Source organism: Drosophila elegans, unplaced genomic scaffold (assembly GCF_018152505.1).
Source record: "Drosophila elegans isolate 14027-0461.03 unplaced genomic scaffold, ASM1815250v1 contig_211, whole genome shotgun sequence".
NCBI lineage: Eukaryota > Metazoa > Arthropoda > Insecta > Diptera > Drosophilidae > Drosophila > Drosophila elegans.
In genome coordinates, this window is record NW_024545582.1 from 1 (window position 1) to 17,042 (window position 17,042).

The window sequence follows — 17,042 nt, forward strand, 5'->3', positions numbered from 1 at the left end:
AAAGTCAACAAGTAACAGTCATCAAGTGAACCAGTAACCAGTGAAACAACGTGAAGAACCAAGTAGAGCTGTGCGGAGTCATCAAGGAAACAAGATCGCTACGTCGAGAATGGAGACACAGGTAGGCGCTTTGTCACAACTTCCGTCGCGATTTGAGGCGGCATTCCACCCGGCGTGTCCGACAGAGTTGAACAAATAGAGTCCTTCGACAAGGAACTGTGGGCTCAGAAGGAAAGTTGTCTAGAACCAGCTGCCTGCCTACAAGAACTGCATAGGCGAACTCCGGCGTATGCCTGATCGTCCTGCAGGAATTGTACACGGTCTTGGTGCGACTATTGTTCAGCTAGTGTTTCGAAAGGCGTATGCGTTGAGAGCACAGCAGTTCACCGCTAGAGTCCCACAACGGCAGCTTACCGAATCGCGAGCGCTACGCCAACAAGAAGCGGTGCCAGTCAATATATCCCGAGGCAGAGCAAGGACAACAAGGACGCCAGGACGACGAACAGCGAGCGCCGTGCGAGCATCAGATACGTCGAATTCTAAAGTCTGCGACAGAGAGGGTAATGTGGAAGCGTTCGTCTAGAACCTGGCGTTTGACCTTGGGACTGCGTTAGCGGCTTTCGGCGTACGCTCGAACCGTCAGGTAGAAACTGAGCCGACGTCCGGTGCGACCGGCCGGGACAGAAGAAGAGACAGAAGGCTGTGGCTGCGAAAGGCGTTCGCCTTGAGAGCACAGTGCCTGTTCACCCTAGTCTAGGAACGGTGACGCATCCCTAAGCCCTGTAATGCCGCCGAGCCAAAGGCAACAGAAGGCTTCGCGAGCAAAGCCGGCGAGGGAGACATCACTTCGCAGCAATCACATCCCAGCGAACCGTTCAACGTAAGAAGGAACCGGCAGCGGAGCATATGTCTACATTGTCAATACAAAAGTCAGATCCCTGTATACTCCAAAAGATCCCTGTATACTCCCAATCTTTCTGTGCGTTTTCACTGATCAATAGGGCAGTCACGTTTATATAAATTTGGTGGGACGAACACTTACATCTTCTGAGCTAACCGCACGACATTCGTAGCAAGCAGATAAATCAAGAAAATCAGATCGTTACATCTGGCGCCCAAAACGTAATTGTCCTGACAGTGAAATTCAGCATCAAACAGAAATGGGAAAGGATGGATCTATCTCCTCAGGAAAGAGGATTTCCCAAAAGTGGCAGCCAACCTTGGCATCATCCTGGTGGGCAGGTCGGAGGACATGCGGAAAGCCCTTTCAGAATATGTCAAAAATAAAACATAAATCGAACCAGGAATGGGGAAATTCGGGCTGAGCTGGAGGAAATCTACGTCAAACCAGGCTCAAGCAGCAAAATGGGAACTCTCAGACGCCGAACAGCTCATAGCTTGCCTAGGCGGAGAGCATGAAGGAGACAGGAAGATCCAGTAGCATAAGTCAAGAAAGAAGACCAGAACAGCAAAGGCCCAGCGCACCAGACTATGCAAAAGTCGCAAAGCAAGTCAGGGAATGTTCTTTCAAGTTTGACGGCTTGGAGAAACCGCTGGAGTTTCTGGAACAAGTAGAATGGCCAGCACACACATACGGTTTGAGCTTAAATCTCATATCCCGAGCCATAAAAAAATAAAAAAAATGGCAGTGTTTCAATTTTCGTCGTTTTTCGATCACCGCTATTTCAGCGATGCTATTTTGACACACATCGTAGATTAATTTCGAACTAAAGTTAGTAATCGAGTTCACACTGAATATTATGTAATTAACCCAACAGTCACTGTTATTTAAAGAGTATTTTTTTTTAATGTCAAATATGAAAGTGGCTCAAGTTGCGCTTAGCTGGCTTAGCACTCTCCGCTCTGATGTCAGGCTACCCTCTTTATGTCGATCACATTTTACCTACTATCCCACTTCATTGGGAACTGGAAAAAAATGAATATGTTCAACGCTATAAACAATGCAATGGATTTGGCGCTAAGTGATGACAAATCGGCATTGTTGTTTGGCGAAGATGTAGGATTTGGTGGAGTTTTTCGGTAAGTAAAACATATATAATAACTAGACTGTTCAATACCTAATAAATTTGCCCCTCAACAGTTGTTCTGTTAATCTACGAGACAAATACGGAAAGGAACGTGTTTTCAATTCACCTCTATGTGAGCAAGGAATCGCAGGGTTTGTTTTAAATATTTTAATACTATGTATAGCAGAAGAGATAATGTTTGCACAAACAATGTTGTTCCTTAATTTTGTTCCTCGTAAAAAAGCGTCTTATATTCAAAAATGTTATTTTTTCATTTAAAAATGAAAATTTTTTTCAACTTTTCAACTACAAAAAAATTTAAAAAACATCAAACATATAATTTTTTTTTATTTTTTTTTCCGATTGTTCCTATGGGAGCTATATGCTATAGTCGTCCGATCCGGCTCGTTCTGACTTATTTAGTACCTGCAATACAACGACAAATGTCTTCTTCACTGCGTTTCAAACTTCTGACTGACTCTCTGCAAAGGTATAAAAATTACTCTCTGCATTGACAGCAGAACTTGTATTTATATTGTATTGACAGATATTTTTTTTTAAATTGTAATTGAAAAAAAAATCGATCGTTCAAACCTAGTACATTTTATTTCGGAGATATGTGCAATATTTGATTAAGATCGTTTGAGTAGGTCGCGTGAAATCTTAACAGAATTTAATAAGAAAATAAAAAAAATGTTTTTTTGAAACTAAAACCCGTGAAACCCCTTGATTCGGCAGATTCCATCAAATTTGGTTTGCGTAATGAAGAGTACTGCGGTCGCAGAAAAAAAGACGGTCGAGAACTTGTTGATATGATATGATTGGAATATCAAACCAATTGTGCCACCGATAAGTGAAATATCGTTTTGTCTCTCGTTCTTCGTGACCATTTCGTCAAAAATTCGACGCCTAAAAATTCTGCCTAACTACTGCATTCGCATGATTTGGCTTCATGTGACATCTGGTTATTTTAAAACTCAAAAGTCCACTCCGGGGAACGCGTTTCGGGTCGATTAAAATAAAAACCGAATCCAAGATGGCGTTGATGGCTATACCAGACAGGACGGACTTTTTGGCATGTTTCAAGGATTGGAAAAATCGTTATCATATTGTATCGGGAAGGGAGTACTTTGAAGGGTGTGACATTGGGCGTAATCAGCAGATCAACATGATCACTGATCATTGATGCATTTCTTACGATAGTTCTGAACGCGTATGGTCACTGATCATGGTGCAAAAATTCTTACATCATGATCAGCAAAAAAGTAGCGTTAAAAAGTAAGCTATCTTTTCTTAATACATGATAGATATCTGCTAGCGTATATCGGTCGTATAAATATCGATAATAATAAATAAAAAACACAATAAACAATAAATAAATTTAATTATTTCTTTATAAGTATCGACAAGAAGAATTGCAAGAATTTTTTAAGTGTGATGTGGCTACGAATGTAGTGGGCAGTGCTGTAGTATCCGGTCCAGATTTTGCTTTCAGCTGTAAAAAAAATAAGTTAGCCACCTTGCCTTTCTTAATACAACAACATAATATAGTTACTGTTTTTGCTGTTTCTGGCGCGAAACACCTTGATACCAATAAGTTCCAAGCCAATAAATTTTTGCGAGGGCGGAATGTATCATAAGCGTTCAGCTGAACAAACTTGATTACTGATTACTGATCCATCAGTGAGCTCTAAGCGTGTTGTTCTGCTGAATACGCCCATTGATTTAAAGGATATGTTAAGAATTTTCATTTTACAAGCAAACAAAATAATTCGATCCTTCCTATAGCAGCATTATAATGTCATTGTCCAATTCGTAAAAATGTAAACAACTCGAAGTATATACAAAAAATTTTAAAAAAAGAAAAGAAGTACAGCTTTTTCATTTATTTTTTCTTTAATAAATAAATGAATAAAATAAATAAATATTCTAAAATATTTAACCATATCTTTAGTATTTAGTGTACTCAAATAAAATTAAAAACAGCAGAGATATACTTTTTTTCATTTATTTTTTCGATCGAAATATAATAAAGATGCTTAATTTATGTACTTGCTGCTACAAAAATACAACATTGTGGTGCATATAGCTTTAAAACTGAGAGACTAGTTCGGTAGAAACGAACAAACGAACATGGCTAGATTGACTAGATCGGCAAAGGATTAGCATCAGCTTTTAGAGTCGATCTATGTCCGTCTGTTTGACCATTCGTTTCTACCTAGACAAGTCTTTCAGTTTTAAAACTATCTGCATAAAAGTACCAAAAATTGTATATATGTATATTGCATGTAGAATATAAATGGGAACAAGCCGGTCTCGTAGGAGCCATTTTTATACCCTTGCAGAGGGTATTATAATTTCAGTCAGAAGTTTGCAACGCAGTGAAGTAGACATTTCCGACCCTATAAAGTATATATATTCTTGAACAGCATCACTAGGCGAGTCGATCTAGCCATGTCCGTATGTACGTCTGTCAGTCTTTCAGTCTGTCCGTCCGTTTAAATTTTCCCAAAAGTTGTCTTTCTATTGCAGGTAGTATATAAGTCGGAACGAGCCGGATCGGACGACTATAGCATATAGCTCCCATAGGAACAATCGAAAAAATAAATAAAAAAAAATTATAACTTTGCTGTTTTTCATATTTTTTTTAGTTCTTTGACATATAGTAATGGTAAAATATTTCAGAATTGCGGTTTAAATTTCATCAAAATCGGACGACTATAGCATAAAGCTCCCATAGGAACAATCGGAAAAAACACAAAAAAACAATATATAACTTTGCTGTTTTTAAATTTTTTTTTTGTTCTTCGACATATAGTAATGGTTGAATATTTTAGAATTACGGTTAAAATTTCATCAAAATCGGACGACTATATCATATAGCTCCCATAGAAACAATAAAAATATATACATTAACTATCTAATAATTAAGCTGCAAATCATCATAGCTTCAATGTTATTAAACATATACGCAAGTAAATCATAATTTTAATGTTTTCAAAAATATTTAATTCTTGCAAAAGCTGCAAGGGTATATGAACTTCGGCTTGCCGAAGTTTGCTTTCTTTCTTGTTTATTATGCCCTTGCATAAGGTATTATAATTTCAGTCAGAAGTTTGAAACGCAGTGAAGGAGACATCTCCGACCCTATAAGGAATATAGGAGAGTCGATCTAGTCGTGTCCGCCTGACCGTCCGTCCGTTTCTGCGCAAACTATTCTCGCATTATTATCTTTGCGTTAAACTTTCCCTAAAGTTGTCTTTCTGTTGCAAGTAGTATATATGTAGGAACGGGACGGAACGGACGACTACATCATATAGAACCCATAGGAACAATCGAAAAAAAAATTAAAACTTGTTTTTATACCCTTGCAGAAAGTTAGTAGTAAAGTGAAAGCAACGGTTTATTGTTTCGGTTTTTAATTTTATTAAAATTGGACATCGATATCATATAGCTGCTTGTCGAACATAAAAATTTATTATTTTAAGAAATATTAAAGGGTACACAAACTTTTTTTTTTGTTTTGTTTTTTGTTTAGCATTAGAGTCTTCCCAAACGTAGTCCATTAAAATAATATTAGAACTAAAATAAAGCTAAAAGTTTTGTTTTGTCAAAATTTTTGTAATAATATTGATGTACTTTGCAACACAAACTTCAGATATTAAACAAAAACACCTCTTAACGAAGAAAAAAAGTCCTGTCGATCAAACATTAAACATAAAAAATTTATGATATTCAATTTTCTGACTTTTTAAATTTTCCCCTCGACACCCCCCCAAAAAAAAGGCAATTTGGGGCCCTCTTTAAAAAATCTTTTTTACAATAACCAACAACAACAACTTGAACATCGACCAACGTGGTGCCGTTTTTGGCATCGCGAGCAATACTAGTTTCTGCTGCAGAGCTCTCACAATCTACGCTTGTACAGACTGGGATCGATCGGTATGTACAAATAAAAAGAAAACTTAGTCCGCAAAAAGCTAAGGAAGCAAATTTGCCTAAACTTACTAAAACTTCAAACAACACCACTAAGGCAACTTCTGCAAACAAATTTTCCATACTTGACGAGCTCAAAAAAAATACAGTCAACCACGCCAAGCCAATAAAATTGTAAAGCCGCCACCTATCTACATTAGAGATCAAAATTGTTCAGATCTAATCAATAAAGTCAAGTAAAAAATTGGGCAAAACAACTTTTATATTACTATAAAACCAAGCTCCAGATCACCAATGAAGCCAACTACCGCTCTGTAACAAACTTCCTGGACAGTAAGCGTGTTAATTATTACGCCTACCAACTCAAAAGTAGTAAAGGACTTCAAGTTGTAATAAAGGGTATCGAGTCAACCGTACCGGGAGCTGATATAGTTGAAGGACTTAAAGAAAATGGTTTTGACGTTTAAGACGTAATGAACATAACCAACAGGGCGTAAATTCCTCAGCCACTCTTCAAGATTGAACTCAAACCAGACACAACTACCTAAAGAAAAACACAGTGCACCCCATATACAAATTGCAATACCTACTCCATCGAAGAATAACCGTAGAGGAGCCGCATAAACGAAACGGCCCGGTACAGTGTTCAAACTGCCAGGAGTTTGGGCACACAAAAAGTTATTGCACTTTGTGTTGGCTGTGGCGACCTGCACTGTATAGAAGCTTGCACGGGTAACGAAGAAGACCAAGCACTGAGAAAATATAGCAACTGTGGTGGAAACCACACTGCTAATTACAGGGGATGCCCCGTCTATAAAGAGATCAAGAGTCGGCTCAACCAGAGGCGCCAACAACCAACCTCCGCCCAACAGGTTGCTCAGCCAAATCTTTACATTCCTTCGCAAACCACTCCTGGAGTTACTTTTGCGGCTGCACTTCGATACCCTGGAATGTCGCCTACAAGAACAGCTCAGCCCGAAGCATTACAGCCCCTCCCGCCTATACCAAAACCAAAATATACTCCGCTTCCAGAGCAAAACACTCAAAGACCAACTCAACCTTATAACCAACAAAACCAGACTTACACTCCACAAATACAAAATGTAATAATGCGAAACACCACTACTGGGGCTCTCGTCTAATTAACCCAAAAGGACGCCAATTATACAACGCTATTATCAGACCCGGTAATAAGCTAGATTTTGTTTCACCAGGTACTCCCACATATGGACCAGCATATCCGAACAAAAAACCAGACATCGATTTTGCTGTAACTAGGAGAGTGCCGTCCAGGCTGATACATGTTGAAACCCTGGCGGAACTTTCATCTGACCACTCGTCTGTTTTACTCTGTCTATCTGAACATCCACAGTTTGTGGAACGACCACAATTTCTGACATCCAATGCTACAAACTGTCTAAAGTATAAAAAATATATAAGCTCACACTTTGAAATCGAACCTAAAATCTCCTGTGAAGCTGATATTGAAGACTCACTTAAACATAAAACGGATGTAATGTCCTCTGCTGCCAAACACTCCACACCCGAACTTTCGCCCACCAGCAAATTTCCACTCTGGCGAGCGCACCCAAAAATTCAACCACCAATAGATTTTCCAATTCGATCACCAACAGGTGGGTGGGCCCTTAGTGACGAGGAAAAGGCCAACTTATACGCCTTTTACTTAAAAAATGTCTTGCAACCTCATCCGCCGACAAACCAATCCACTTTACCAAACATCTCACTAGCGGAGCCTTTCTCCACAATAATTCTTGAAACAAGCACAATCATAAAAGCCATTGCAGAACAGATGAATCCAAAACAAAAAAGAAAGCAAACTTCGGCAAGCAGAAGTTCATATACCCTTGCAGCTATTGCAAGAATTAAGCTCTAATATGTCTCAGAGCGACCTTACAAACGTGTTAAGTGTTTCGAGATTTGTGGGCGTGAGAGTTGTCGTGAGAGTGGGCGTGGTTTTGAAATAAGCTTGCACTGCCGAAGAAAAATCTAGAATCTGCATGCCAAATCCTACATCTCTAGGTTTAGTAGTTTTTGAGATCTCGAAGTTCATACAGACGGACATGGCTAAATCGATTCGGCTATTAAGCGTGATCAAGAATATATATTCTTTATAGGATCGAAAATGCTTCCTTCTACTTGTTACATACTTTTCAACGATCACAAAACCTTTTCACTCTACGAGTAACGGTTATAAAAATAAAAAACAGCAAAGTTATAATTTTTTTATACCCTTTCAGAGGATATTATAATTTCAGTCAGAAGTTCGCAACGCAGTGAATGAGACATCTCTGAACCTATAGAGTATATATATTATTGATCAGCATCACTAGGGAGTCAATCTAGATATTTCCGTCTATCCGTCCGTTTCTATGCAAATTAGTGTCACAGTTCTAAAGCTATATGCATGAAACTTTCCCAACGAGCCGGATCGGACGACTAAATCATAAAGCTCCCATAGAAACAATCGAAAGAAAAACAACAATACTATAAATATACAACTTTTGGGAAAGTTTCATGCAGATAGCTTTAAATCTGAGAAACTACTTTGGGTCTCTTTTACTGTGTTCCAAACATCTAAGGGTATAAAAAAAAAGAAAAAATCAGTGTAGCACATATTTAATTAACGTCTTCTGTATTAAGGCGATAAAACCGCTAGTATAGACGGTTCCAAATATGAGGAGACCGTGAACAAGCTCAATAAAGAGCTCCACGTCATTGACGTGTTGGTCATCTGTTGACATCGATGGTCTTACGAAGCGCATTATGTCATCAACACTTTCTCGATCCTCTTAAAAATTTCGTTCCGCAAAAATATTTAAATTAGACATTAAATATCAAAAAAAGTTATTAGGCAACTGTTTTGTCCGCTGCGAGGCAGGCAAGTGTGGTTTTTGCACTTGTGCAGATGGTGAAGCTCGATCCAGCGAATAAGAAAAATACGGAAAAAAAATGTTCTGCACTTCACGAAATTCTATATTATACTGCTCTTTTTATTCGGTTTCACATGGTTTAAGAGCGAACAGAAATCTCAATAAATTACAGTAGTACTTGTGATAGCATATGATTAGGTGGTAAAAGCACGGAAGCGACCTTGCGAATTGGTCGACGAACGACTCCTTTAGCTGTTTTGATGTCGACGACTTGGACTCTTTCGTCAGCTCCAAAGCAAGTGTGAGTGATGCGTACCATGGGCCACTATTGGGGTAGAGATTTGTCATCATGGATCGGGACTAGCAGCCCAGCAACTATGTTCGCTTTCGGAGAAAGCCACTTGTTGCGGGCCTGCAAGGTGTACAGGTAGTCACGTCGCAAGAGCTCCCAAAATTATTGTTTTATGTGGGTGACTCGGTGCCAACGGTTCAGGCGTAATTCGTTGCATGCTTCTAAACTTCTAAACTGTCAGCGCTGTTTATGATGTACCGACCAAAAAGAAAGAGCTTCTTCATTGTTGGTCGGCATCAATTTCCACAGTTTGCAGTACCTCGTACGTCAGGTGCGACTGTCCAGATTTTTGACTATTTAAAGCTTCATAGATTTCACGGACGTTATTTGAGCATTTCTAGTCGTCCTCCCACATGAATGAGGGTGCGGCTACCGATAGTTGTTTCCGAAAGAAATGGCGTAAACTTCTGTATATCCGGTCTGAGGATCTTTACCCTTCCCTTGCATAAATTTTCTGTTGAATCAGTCCTACGGTAAAAAGAAAATGATTGCTGCAATCTGTTTGCTGGCAGTTGAACTGCTTGCGGGACGCTGAGATTTTTGCTTGCAGAAACTTAGCTGAACAGACGGAAAACGTAAGCTGTGATTCTCAAAACACGATGATAAGATTTTCTACTTAGAATTTGATCGATGATGGTTTCCTCTGATCCAGTACATTTAAACGATGTAGGTTTTTGTTTCTCAAGATCAGCTTCTTTGATTCCCATATTGGCAAACAACTATGGCCAAAGATTTTCCTCCAATTAAAGAAAGGCAGTGCCCGTGAACCAAATTGTATGAGGAGCTCGTTGGCTTTGCATCCACGGGAGCTCATTTCAGCAGGGTTTTCCGTTCCTGACACATAACGTCAAGAAACGATCTATAATTTGGTTTGAATTGCTGAAATTCGTTTAGCCACAAATCAATTTAATTGCGAAGAGTGCAGAGTGATCCAATGTAATACAATTCTGGAGTCTGTCCAGGAGTCAATTTTTGTTTATTGTTAAACATATGGCTAATTTTGGCCCACGTACCGCAGAGAAATAATGCTGCAACCAGTTCTAATCGTGGCCTTGATGGGGGCAACCTTCGACTTGGCTATAAGTAAATGCGATTTTACTGACCCACTTTGACAAGAGCGAAGATATATACAACAACGGTATGCTCGTTGGGTAGCGTCAGCGAATCCATGTATTTCGTATACATGCTGCGGTGAAAATCCTGCGTATCGGGGTACCTCGATTTGGTTTAAGTTGTCCAGGTCAGGATAAATAGATTGCCAACGATGTATTTATAGTTAAGACAGTGTTTCGTTCCAATCCAATCGACTCATCCAAAGCTCCTGCACCGAATCCTACGTATCGGGGTACCTCGTTTTGGTTTAAGTTTTCCAGGTCAGGATAAATAGATTACCAACGATCTTTTAGTTGTTGAGACAGTGCTTCGTCCCAATCCACTCCAAACTGGTGGCGCCAGAGAAAGTGCGCCGATGAGCAGATGAGAGCTCCGAGGGGCCTGGAGTTGAGCACGGCCTCCGCGCTGGTGAGGAGAGTTCCGAGCTCCTCTGCGGTTAAGAGGTCGTGGCCTACCGTCCGAATGAACAGGTGCTTTGCAGACCTCACACCTGCCTCCCGAAGTGCGGTGCTCTGTGCGGTATAAACCCAAACTCGAATTGATGCGAATATTTCGATACCGCCACCCTTCTCCTCCAGACGGGCTCCCTCATATGTCGATCTACGCCAAAGATCTACGTCGCACCACACCTTCTCCGGAATCCCGCGACGACTCTCGTGCCTTTTAATTGCCAACAGGAACTCATCATTGGTTAGGTCAGACACTTATTCTAAGTGGACCGCTTTGGAGGCAAAACAGATGAACAAGGCCACGTACTACTTGTACGGTGGCTTACCACGGATGCGATACGTTGTGCTTAAGGAACCACAAGTGCTGGCAAGCTCCGCTTAATTTCCGTCAAAAGTTGCTAAGCAGCGCATGCACGACCAAACTGTTCGTCGGCAGACTTCTTGAGCATTAACTAGCAATATTTTCTCGCGCAGACGAATTACGAGAACTCGTGGTCCAGCGTGACAATTCGTAACGTGTAGGTATGACACATAGGATCTGATGAACTGTAAGCCGTTAGACAGCAGCAACGGTAATTTGGTTTCGTACGGGATAGGAGCATTCAATAACCGACCCCCAACTCGTAGCAATGTCGAGGAACACGAATCAAATTTTTTGTCCTGAATAAAGGGGTTTAGCTTTTCAATATTCGTTGCTACCGGTATATTTTTCCGAATTTTATTTATGTCCTTCCTGAATTCGTCAGATTGGATCACTTCAAAAGCAAAATCCTGTTCTCTTGGCGAAATATTTATTTCAAAAACGGAAAACCCATACGAGCACTCTCAGAAGCTTCAGGTGCGACGAAAAGGACTCTGTTTTCTGAAGCATATAATTTGGCTCTGGGCTGAGAGAGAGAGCCGGCAGTTCGAAATGTCTATTTACAGGGCAATAATTTTCTGGGTCGAGCAAGAAAGAATGCCCACCGAACCAAATGGACGTTGTAAGCTCCTTCGTTACATCCTCGGGACACCATGTCTGCTGGGTTGACTTTCGTGGGAACGTGTTTCCAAATTGCTTTCTCCGACCACTCCTGAATTTCTGAAACCCGGCTCGAAACAAAAACCGACAGCAACGAGGGAGGGTTTTTGATCCAGTGTAAAGTGATCTCGGAGTCTGACCACAGGAATACATTCCCAATCAGGCAATTTAGCAATGGCCTGACACGATTATAGAGATTTGATTAAAGGTGAGCTACACACAGCACTGGGCAACGCAAAGTTTTCGTCTTCAGGGGAGCTACTTTCGATTTGGCGGTCAATAAAGACACTTTCAAACCCTCAGCAGTTTGAGTCCGAACGTAGATGCACGCTTCATACGCTCGCAAGGAAGCGTGAGTGACACCATGTATTTTAATCGGGACTTGTAGATCTGTGTGGATAAATCGCGATACCTTAATTTTCGGCAGCTGCAGAAGCGTCGCTTTAAGCATCTCCCACGATGTAAGTAACTACATCGGTAGCGACTCGTCCCAATCTAATTTTCGAAGCCACAGTTCCTGCAACAACATCTTTGCCTTTGCCAAAAGACGCAAGAGGCCAAGTGGGTCGAAAAGTCGAGCAGTCACCGACAAAATATTTCGCTTTGTCGCGCAAAAATCCAGGAAAGAGTCATCCAACCGTAAATGAAAGTAATCTTGAACCTGTAACCAAACCACGCCAAGAGTTTTAACAGCGCTTTCAGATGGGCAGTTTGAAAACCACTTTGCCAATTCAAAGCCCGCCTCTTGCAAGACCTGAGAAACTTCGTCTCGAAAACTTTGCAGGTCCTAACGCATCCGGCGCTAACAAATCGTCAACATAAAAATCATTCTGAATAACCTGGCAAAGTTCCATATGTACCTGTGTTAAACTTAAAGATTCTCAGGGATTCGTAAAGATCTCGTCTCCATACTATCAGCTGCAAATTTCGGGCAGGTTTGTCCACCATCATTTGGCGATACATATTTTTGACGTCAGCCGCAATGGCAAACTTTTGCATTCTAAACCGAAGCAAAGTCGAGTACAGTTCCTCTTGGATAGTTGGGCCTACTATCAAGATGTCATTTAACGCTACCTGCGTGGAAGTACGGCACGATGCATCGAAAACTACTTTCAGTAATCGGAATTTTGAAACATATTTCTTGATGAATTCAAGATTAATCTTCTTCAGCGAAGGGTCCTTTGAAAATTTCCTTTCGCAACTTCGTATGACAAACCAAGAGTATTTGGGTCAGATTTGAACGGCAAAGGAACCGAAAATCTACCGGACGACAATCTTTGAGTATTTTTCTCAAAGTGTTGTTGACAGAGTTGTGGCTCAGAAGTATGGATTTTAGTGTTGGGCGGCAAGTCGTCCACAGACCAAAATTTCTGCAGGTTGATGTCAATTGACTCCAGCGCTTTCTACCGGCAGCTGAGATGTACCATTTTTTCAGCCTTTACTTATTTTCAGCGGCACATCTTCCTGACACTATCCAGCCGAGAACTGTCTTATGTAAAATGGGAAGTTCCGGCCTCTGCTTTATCTGGCCAACAGATATGCATATCTGCCAACTAAATATTTGCGGGCACCCTCCCTACGCTGGTGTTCACTGTTTGATCCAAATGAAAACCAGACAAATTTTTCAGGATCCAAAAATCGGACGACAACCTGCTGTTCCCTACTCGCGACTTAACAAGCGTGTGTATTTTTTTGTAGCTTGGACATTAGTCCCGCCATTGCCTCGCAAGCTCGTGCACTTGTCCTCCTTTGTAATTTTGAGCCTCTGAGCGAGCTCTTCAGTTATAAAGTTTATTTGTGAACCACAGTCGAGCAACGCTCGAACTAATACAAACTCGCCACTTTTGGTTTGAACGCTCACAACCGCAGTTGCAAGAATGACTCGATCCGATGCCTTCATGTGCATAAAGTTAGCAGTACAACTTTCAAAATCTAAATATTTTCGAAAATTTTTCGAAAACTTAAAGTTTAGTTTTGTGTACTGTTAACTTGATATCAAGTTAGCAGAACACAAGGTTTGTTTAAAAAAAAAATATTAAAACAAGAGCGGCAAATTTTATTCTTTCACGAATAATTTACGCATAATTAACGGCAAATTCCTGCAAAAGAAGTGAAGAATTGAAGTTTAGTTTTGTGTACAGTTAACTTGATATCAATAATATCACAATATCACGAATAATTTACGGATAATTAACGGCAAATTCATGCAAAAGAAATTTTTCGAAAAGTTAAAGTTTAATTTTGTGTACTGCGAACTTGGTATTGAACATTGGATAACTTTTAAAAAAATTGAGCGGCAAATTTTTTTCTTTCACGAATAATTTACGGATAATTAACGGCAAATTATGGTGAAAAAAATGTTTAGATTTTGAAAGTTGCACTGCTAATTTTATGCACATGATGCTTTCGCATGCAAAACATGCGACGTAGATGGAGACTCCTGCATGAGCGTGGGCTGAGAAGGGGATGGCAACGCGAGATTTGTGCTTGGGGAATATATGTGTAGCAAAGTGTGATGTGAAGAATTGCACACTCTTCATCTGTTCGATTTGCATTTTTTGACCGTGTGGCCCTTTCTTAAGCAGTTAATGCATAAATAAGGGTGCTCTTTTAGCGAAATCGAATCTTTGCTGAACTGTTAGGGCTGCGAAGGAAGCGCAGTTTCCAATCTAATGTTCAGCTGAGTTGCAATACACGCATTGTACAGGGTCGTTCCTGGCAGCGATAAACGAAAAACTCCTATTTCATTTTTCTTAGGGTTAGATTGGGTCTGCTGAACAGTTTTGTATAATCTAACTATTCTTTCCATTTTCTTTTAGTTCCTGCATCGACCTTGCTCATTACCAGATGTATTAAAATAGCAATAGTAATGCGTCTATAATCCCCAATAGTCAGCAAGGTGTCATACAAGGCTGCGATGTGGGTTCTCAAGGCTATAGCCGAAGGCTGGGATATTTTATGCAAATTAAAAAGTGTCTGTATGTTGTCAAAAAAAAAAATAGACAATCATTATCGAACACCCGCTTCAGGCTAGCAAGGGATTTGGGATAATTTTCCGCAGTGACTTGAAAGGCCTGATTTTAGAGCGTCACCAGCTAAACACGAAATTCAATGATTGAACTTCGTGTAAAGTATATTGCGTTTATTTGTATTTATTTTTGTTGGTATTGAAGAGGTGTTAAATATTTATTTTAATTAATATTATTTATTAAAAATCTACAAAAAAAAAATCGAGTACGTTACCATACGCACGCAGTGAAGGAAGCTAGGGGAGCTAAGTAACGAGAGAAGTACATCCAAAATATCTAAATAGGGTTTTAATACTTTTTATTTAAACTCTGCGACAGTAATATTCCGCACGCAAGCAGTATAGAACAAACGTTTAAGCAGACCGAAAATGGCACTGCTGCAGCGATCGAGATCTAAAACGACCAAAGATGACTTGAAACAGCGGCACCGGTGTCGGAGAATGATACACTGACCGATAACTAAGAGCAACAAATATATAAGCCTGATGCCGAAAGGCGCGGGAAAATTGTGAAAAGCACGGGAAAATGTTCAGACAAACTGCGGCGGAGGTTTTTGAGAATTATACTTTTCACAATTTGCACTTATTTCCAGATTTTTATTTTTACCCTTAATTGGTGCTCACTACGACGAAAATTGGCCATAATTGCGTCGACGACGGGTATTTTATTTTCGTGTTTATGGTCCAAAGCGATTCACTTATTAATCGAAATATATGTATGTATGCAGAATTATAATTGTTATCAATATCTACCGATTCTTGCATGGGTCAAAACACAATTAACAAAACGCCACAGATTAACTTTCAACTATTAGCACTCTATACATGGTTAACCGATTCGGCAATTGCAACAACAACAAGCGGAACGGCTGAAAAGTTCCAACGAAGATATTTATTTCGGAAGTTAAAACTCAACTGCGATCACGTCGTGGTTACAATGAAAATTTAAAACGGTTTTGTATTAAAACGAAACTCGAAGCTTGTGTGACTGCAGTAGGATTCGGCTGATTTAAATGCGAAAATAACATTTATAAAATTTATCGAAAATTGAGACGACGATAGGTAGTGGTTTCGATGGAGTTCAAATAATCTGTAAATTTAATATTCCAACAATTTCTCTTAGAACTTATATTATGCTAAGGCGAATTCGCAAGAGCGAACGAACGAAAGCTTTATTGTCTCAACTTCAATTTAATTCGAATAATAGCGCCAAGTGCGCAAACAGCTTGGACAAAAATATTTTTTTTTTAAAGAATCAAAATGGAGAACAAATAATACTTTAAAATTTATATTCCTCGAATTTGGCATTGTAATCGTAATGTATTAACTGTTTTGAAATGAAAGCCAATTAATTTATACAAGTCAGAACATACATTTTTCAAGACATGTTTAAGGGTGTCTTGGCTTTATTAAAATTTTAGAAAAAATATTAGTTGATTCCCAACAATTTTGTTTTTAACGATATAAAATACCCTTAAAGTACTTTTTTAACCGAAGTTACAACACACAGAAACTGAAGATTCCAAGAAAAATCAAAAGTGAATTCATTGAAGATATATTTTTTTGAGACATTGATTGGAGAAACTGTGTAAAATCAGATTTTTCAATTTTGACGTCATACTTCAAAGAGATTGATAATAGTTTCTGCCAGATACTTTTTTTTAACTTGATGATGGTCAATGTAACTTAATTATAAGGGTTGCATAGTCAAAAATGTCGTCAAACATAGGATATTTGTATTTTTAGCTGTACCGCGGAACGCTTAGCTGATGTTTGGGTGGGACTTGTATTCAGGAGCACTCAATCGTAATGGAAAAGTTTAAATAGTTCGTAGAATTTTTGGCTGTGTACCTGTGTTAATTAATAAATGACCACAAACAGTTTTATAGCTATTACTTATGTTACTTTAAAAAATGTCGTTTGCGTAAATTTATTTTATAGTTTTGCGATTGGTGTGGCTAATACAGGAACTACCGCAATAGCTGAAATTCAATTTGCGGACTACATATTTCCGAGTTTTGATCAGATAATTAATGAAGCTGCCAAGTACCGGTATCGAAGCGGTGGCCTCTTTGACTGTGGATCCCTAACTTTTAGAGTTCCTTGTGGTGCTGTTGGACACGGAGCATTATATCATTCTCAATGTCCTGAAGCATATTTTGCTCACACTCCGGGCCTTCGTGTTGTGGTAATTTTCAAGTTTATATACAAACTGTCAATTTCCA

At 39.5% G+C, this 17,042-nt stretch overlaps 1 protein-coding gene across 1 annotated transcript; it reads left to right on the plus strand.

Annotated features, from left to right (window-relative positions):
* Nucleotides 1–1,750: 1,750 nt before the first annotated feature.
* LOC108135183 (2-oxoisovalerate dehydrogenase subunit beta, mitochondrial-like) lies at nucleotides 1,751–17,031 on the plus strand (the record flags this gene model as incomplete). The annotated part of the gene is made up of 3 exons (XM_017255804.2): nucleotides 1,751–2,040; nucleotides 2,102–2,179; nucleotides 16,759–17,031. Coding segments are annotated over exons 1-3 (506 nt in total), but the record flags the coding sequence as incomplete, so codon positions are not given.
* Between the last annotated feature and the right edge of the window lie 11 nt (nucleotides 17,032–17,042).